Source organism: Labeo rohita, chromosome 3 (genome assembly GCF_022985175.1).
Source record: "Labeo rohita strain BAU-BD-2019 chromosome 3, IGBB_LRoh.1.0, whole genome shotgun sequence".
In the NCBI taxonomy this organism is placed as follows: Eukaryota; Metazoa; Chordata; class Actinopteri; order Cypriniformes; family Cyprinidae; genus Labeo; species Labeo rohita.
This window is the reverse complement of record NC_066871.1, coordinates 5,965,102-5,972,066: the sequence shown is the minus strand read 5'-3', so window position 1 is coordinate 5,972,066 and position 6,965 is coordinate 5,965,102. Positions and strand designations below refer to the sequence as shown.

The 6,965-nt window shown below is 42.2% G+C and overlaps 1 protein-coding gene across 3 annotated transcripts in view; it reads left to right on the top strand.

Annotated features, from left to right (window-relative positions):
• The first annotated feature begins 609 nt into the window (after positions 1-609).
• The window catches only part of sdk2a (sidekick cell adhesion molecule 2a), a 192,355-nt gene continuing 185,999 nt past the window's right edge, over positions 610-6,965 (top strand). For all 3 annotated transcript variants that reach the window (XM_051102943.1, XM_051102939.1, XM_051102933.1), the window contains exon 1: positions 610-1,249. In XM_051102943.1, coding sequence (XP_050958900.1) covers positions 1,108-1,249 — 142 coding nt within the window. In that variant the 5' untranslated portion in view covers positions 610-1,107. The remainder of the gene's footprint in view (positions 1,250-6,965) is intronic.

The window sequence follows — 6,965 nt, the reverse complement described above, 5'->3', positions numbered from 1 at the left end:
CCTCCTGCTCAGTGTGGGAATGAATGCGGTTTCTGGATGTAACTTGAACAGTTGTGCAGTACGTGAGTCATAGCATGCTTGGGTAACGAGTGCAGTAGTCTGTGGATCTGTTCGGAATTTAAAACCAGATTTGTGTCCTCAGGATCAAAGCTTACACTGAGCCTGCGGTCTCACAGAGAGAGTGGGGCGAGAGAGAGAAAGAAAGAAAGGGAGCCACTAATAATAATGTTGCTCTATGAGCTTGTGCTCTCTTGGCAAACAGAGAACTTGCACTGTGGAGTTACACGGAGTTATAATTCTGGCATCCGGTGGGAAATTGTGGACAGCTTGAACTAATTGCAACTCTCTAGTAATTAATACAACGTTCGAAGATAAGCAGACCTCGCTGCTTGTTTGAGTTATAAACGCTTGACATTTTCCTAAACATGGTCTCACCGCAGTATAGACGTCCAAACATTCAATAATGCTAGATGGATCTATTATAAACATAAATACGTCGTAATAGGAAGATGCGGTTCGCCCATCCGCCGCGTGGTGGCAACATCCCGCAGTAAAGGAGTTCAGCTTCAACCCTGAGTTATCAGACACTCATACATTGTTGCTCGCAGTACTGAAAGGACACGGACACTGCATTTTTGGGGGAATACATCCAAGATACCGGACGGAATATTTCCTCATCGAGACTCCACTACTTCAGTGCTTACTTTTCTCCAGCAGTGGCTTTATAGTGTTTTTTTTTTCATAACATTCACTTTGAGAGATGCTTCATGACGCGCAGGGATGCAGCGGAATCAATTCACTCCATTGAACGCAAATGAATGATTTCATCTGAACCCACTTCAGAAAGGTTTCTGAGATTTGCCTAACTTTTTTGTGAATAAACCCGCATAAATAATTAACAAAAGAAAAAAATGATTGTCATTTGAAGTCGTGCTGTTTGTACAGTTCTTAAACTTTGCTTCATCGGACTTTGCAGCAGTTTATTGGCGTCTGACGCGTACAGACTGATTTATAGACTCCTCCTCATTAAGCCCTGGTTTTGGACGCACGGGAGCGACGCTCTCAGTGTCTCGCATCGCTTTGGGGAAACCGGGACTACGGCGCAACATGTATCCAGCGCGGCGCGGGCGAACGCGTGCTGCGGACTCTCAGACGTGTCGGAGCATCATGTCAAGGCGCGCGTTAACTCTGAAGTGGAGCGCCGGATGGATTCTGATGTTTTCATTCATCAGTAACACTTGGGCGCAAGGTAAGCGTCTCCGATCTTATAGTGGCCCCTGAGACTCCGAGCTTACGAGTCAGTGATGTGTGTGATTTATGGAAAGAATCCTTACTAAATGCTAATGGGATTCCAGTCATAATTTGGAACCAATTCTAACGGGATCAAACATGAATCGAAAATGGTTAAGATGATCTCCAGATTGTTTTCAAGATTTAAACTTATCCATAGCAATATTAGTAGTATTCCTTTGGGAATAAAGCATTCATTATTTAACAATGAAGTTTGTAGTATTCTGCTGTGAATTTGTAGGCGATAACCTGGCAGATGAGGTTGAAGCAATACCCTGTGGTCTCTAGCTATGGCCAACATGCCCCATCACTTGTAGAACAATCCCATGGGATGTAGAGATCACAGGCATCCAGCATCAATACTGAATACTGCACATTAGAGTTCACTTGTGTTAGTCGCTGCTAGACCACACTTACACAATGGGTAAAGTTTGACAAGAGATGTCTGTTCAGAAAACAAGACATTTATCTCAGCTCATTTGTAATCAGATCTTGACATAAATGACATAAATGGCAAAATGCAATAATGGAAACAAGCTTTTAAGCAATGTCGTGTGCTTAGCTGAAAGAAAACCATAAATTAATTTGATTTGATTCATCTCATTTCAATTACCATGCTGTCTTGACAATTTGGTAGGCGGAAATACAACGAGTCTGCTGATATTTGGACAATGTGAGATAATCGGCTAAGAACTGTGCGCTTTTGTCAGATTAACAGTAATGGTCATTTCACCATGTCAGTTCCTAAAGTTCACAATCTACAGAAAGCCTTGTGAATAGATAATGCACATTATCTGTTTATTTGTTGTTATTCTTTAGTAAAATAATTAATAAAATACTTACTATATTGAATATTTTAAGTAAAAGTTGTGAAAATTCATTTTTAGAATATATACATAATATTTATAATACATATTGTTGTTATACTGTCTCTTTCATATATATATAGTCATATGGTCTGTTTTGAAAATGACACTTGTTGACCTGAACATCCCTAATGGGATCCACAATTATAGCAATTAATAAGAATAATTAATCCAGATAAATAAATAAAGCATATGAGCAAGTGAGATGATATGATGATATGTTGATTTAAATTGGCTTGTTGACCAACTACATAAGGCAACAATATAATTGCATCAATCTTCTATCTATCTCCCAGAGTGTCATGCCATTGCTTGTTCATCCAGTTTACTCCTGAGGGTATTTTACCTTTTGACAAGGTGTTCTGCTCTGTCCACGGGGTGCATTTCTCATCTATTAGCTGCTGTAAAAATGGCCTCAGCATCTGCAGGCAGATGGCTGATATACAGCCCAGTGATCCATCCTGGTTGACAGATCTTAAAGTACTGGCACTGGTGATTCATTCACTGTGAAGAGGCATGGATAGGCTGAGGTGCATCTGATAATTACAATGCCCTAAGCTTTGGAGTGCTAAAAGCGGCATAATCCTTTTACATGTCGGCCTTTGAACAGGCCACATTGGGGTATAAATGACCCCCCTATCTTATCTAAGAAGCATCCCCATTATGCATGGCTGACACTTATTACCATCTTGTCATGGAGCGTACGCACTATAGACAAGGTCTGTCCGATGTTTGTTTAGAGCTGTTTAGGGCAGCTTTGTTTTTCCTCGTATTGATCAGATCCCTGTTTTCATCCTTAAGTGTACTTTCAATGCCCTTGGACAGCTTTAAGGGAGCTTAGCGGTGACTAAAAGGAAACCCAGCACTTTGGTCAATGGGTAGAAAAAGCTCTCTGAACCCTTTTCACCTCAAGTCTTTCTCTGGTGATCAATTGCTCGGCTCCACTTGAAGCTGCCAGACTTTGCTGCCCCGAAAGACCAAATGGGTACCTATCACAGAGGGTGGCAAAAAGAAGAAGTAGCAGCAAGTCGGAGGCTCTTTCCTTCACGGAGGGTGGCATTAACCACCATCGGGGAGCGTCGAGCCTCTGACGCCCGACGTTCCCCCCACGGGGCCTCCGTATTTGTTCTGAAGCTTCCCGCTAATGAGTATCAGCGTGACTGGCGTGCGGGGTACGGCAGAATGGGATCAGTCATCCTTGCGGAGGGTGGGGAACACGGAGTATTCCATAAATTAGGAGGGCTCAGAAGCTGAAGAGGTCTCTGGGGACGCGGAGGTGCTTGTTTTTCCACCCAAAGGCTGAATATGTTTCTCGTGCTGCGTTTAATAGCGATCCGGACTCTAATTCCACTGGGATACCTGATAGAGTCTGCAAAAAGAGACGGCTCCAACGGAGTGGCACTTATTTTGCGCTCATTGAAAAGCAGAAACCCCTTCGTGAGGCTGACCACCTTCGGAGAGTGCTGCTATTAAACCAGTGCAGAAATGCCTTTCGAACTCTCGAAAAAAAAGCACAGATATGCCTCAGAACATTTGTGTGTGTGTGGACAGTTTATTCCATGGATTTTGAACTAATCCTGACTGTTGTATCGCATTTTCTAAACAATGTCTTGGTGGCACTTTGTTGCATCATATGACAGCTGTCAGCCATCTTTAAATCTTCTGATTATATTTGATAATCCTCCATGCTTACAAAAATGAATTCAGGCTGAATCCACATCTTTATGTGATTAAAACTGGCTGCTCTGTTGTTTAAGCGGGGTAACGTGTGCGCGCAGGCATATGTCAAGACGTCAGCCGCATTTCATTCATACGCATCGACCGAGTCACGCAAATCTGACCCATTTGCCTTGTTGCTCAAGGAAATTCGAGCCGCAGTCGCGGTAGTTTAAATTCGCCACCATGCGGATGTTCCCCTCCTTTGAGGGTACCAGTAAAAGCTTGTTCCCATATGAACACATGGGACTCGAGTGCTGTTTTTTGATGTCCCAGATGGGCCATAATGAGCATGGAAGACCGCAGCTCCCTAGATGCCCTGTCATAATTATGCGCCCGTGCACCAGTTGCGGCATATTTATCTGTATGCGCCGTGACACTTATTTAATTAAACGTCTTCGAAGCAAGGTCCCGGCATGGCAACAGATGTCTCGTGAATTTTTGACAAAACGCTCGGCGTTTTCTGCCCCAGCGCAAGGCCCCCAGGTGAAACAGACTGACAGCCCGGTTCCTGCGATCCCACGCCGTCTAACGTGGTAGCTCTTCCTCGTTCCTCGCCGCTGCAGTCTGCTGATGTTTATTCATACAGCCAGTAGAGTGAGGAATGAATAAATGGCTCAAAATGAGGCACGTCGACCTCTGAAAGGCTCCGTCTGTTTTTTCATTACTGGATGTCAAACTTTGCTTCTTATCAGAGCGGTGGCTCCCGTTAATCTGCCTCGAGACCAAACGCGATTGTAGCCTAATATTAGAGAACCTGTAGACTGGCTGTACGGAGCCTGTATCTCGCTCCAGGAGGCTTTTAAACGGACTCGTTCGAGCGGTAAAACTGTTTGGATAGTGCAGAATGGAAATATAATCAGATAAGTTTAGACTTTAGGGCCCCTGCCTAGTAATTGCAGTGAGCCTGAGGGGGTATGACTGTCAGTGTTTGTGTGAGGCCAACGAGAGTCAGATCTAGCTTTGCATCCATGAAATGCCGGCTCCTAATGCAGTCCCCAAAGATATCCGACTGTTTGCTATCCGTTCGTTGCGAGTGAAAGAAGCTGTTTTGTTATTCTATCACAAATTAGTGTCTTTTTATATTACACCATTGTTACTGGGTTTGACTCTGTCTCAGTAGTTGATGCAAACGAGGATTAAAGGGATAGTTCACCCAGAAATGAAAATGCTGTCATTAGTTACTCACCTTTATGTTGTTCCAAACCTGTAAGACCTTTGTTCATCTTTGGAACACAATTTAAGATATTTCTGATGAAATCTGAGAGGTTTCTGACCCTCCCACAGACAGCAAGGGTACTACCACGTTCAAGGCTCAAAAAAGTACCAAGATGATCGACAAAGTAGTTCATGTGACATCGGTGGTTCAACTGTAAATTGCTACTAGAATACATTTTGTGCACAAAGAAAACAAAAATAATTACTTTATGCCACATTTTCATCTCTACTGCGTCACTTGTGGATGCGCGTTCACTAGAGTACATTACCAAGACGCATGTGTCACACTGTGGCTTTTTTTAGTCAAAAAGATTTTTTCTATACTGGACTTCAATGGTGCCCCCATTGTTTGAACTTCCAAAATGCAGTTTAAATGCAGCGATCGGTCATTTTTTAAACAAATTGACAATTTATTTACTTTTTAACTTTAAACGCTTGTCTTGTCTTATCTCTGCGATGCACATGCGTAGTCTGTGTAATCTGGGTCAATACATTTAGGGTATGTCGAAAAACTCCCGTTTCATTTGCTTCTTCAATGTCAAAATCGTCCTACTTCACTGTTATGAGGGCGTTTTGTTCTTCTCTGCATGTTTACTTTGTAAACACTGGGTCGGTGCTTCTGCAGCGATGTAGGACGATTTTGAAGTTGAAGTTTTTCGACATACCCTAACTGTATGACCGTATTGAACCAAAAAAAAAAAGTTCACGCAGACTTAGACAAGATGAGCATTTGAGGTTAAAAAGTAAATAAATCGCCAATTTGTTTCAAAAATGACAGATCGTTTTGCTAGATAAGACCCTTCTTCCTCGGCTGGGATTGTTTAGAGCCCTTTGAAGCCGCATTTAAACTACATTTTCTAAGTTTAAACTTGGGGGCACCATTGAAGTCCACTATATGGAGAAAATTTCGGGAATGTTTTCCTCAAGAAACGTAATATCTTATCGACTGAGGTAAGAAAGACATGAATATCTTGGATGACAAGGGGGTGAGTACATTATCTGTAAATTTTTGTTCTTGAAGTGGACTTCTCCTTTAATTCATAAACCTTTTTAAAATTCTGTGTTAAACCGAATCCTGTGGATTTTTACAAACATCATTTGGCTCCGGAATCTCAGGCTGGCTCCAATCAGTAAGGAAGCAGTTTCTGTCAACGACCAGCTGCTGGAAGCTGCTCGCTTGATGATGATAATGAGAACCCTTCAGTTTCGTAATCGGCTGCTCTCTTAATATTGCTGCAGCGTTTAGTTTTACTACAACATTATTTATGTCGAGAACACATAAATGTTTCTTCACAGAGTGTTTAACTCACAGTTTCAGTATGCATCACATCCAAACATAGCACTGCACTTGATGGTAGATGGTTGAAGTTGAAGTTTTTTTTTCAACAGCTGAAGGCTGATGCTGTGTAGTGTTTATACAGTAGTCAGTGCATCTATGAGGATTGATCTGATGGAGGTGACGATGTGTTACATGTTGTGTTGTTCAGGGATTTTCATGACCATCACTGCATATGTTGTGCTTTGAATGCAGGTCTCCACTGTGGGATGTTGTTGTCAAGAAGTCATTGTTCAAAAGCTTGGATTACAAGCTAGACCGGCACTAAACCTGCATAGAAATCATGCTGGTCTAGTCTTGTGTGCAGGGTTTAACTGTGAGAGTCTTGTGACCATCTGTATGTGTATAAGATTAATGACATTCGGAAAATTAGCGACCATTGTTAATAAAATGAGATATTGTACAAGACCCCAGAAAAATTCAATACTGAATGCTGTAAAAAAATACACCACAGTTTCAAAAAGAAAAACCTGGCCTCCTGTCAGACTCACTGTGTGTGTGTTTGTGTGCGCTGCTCGATATTTGCATGAGTGAGCTAT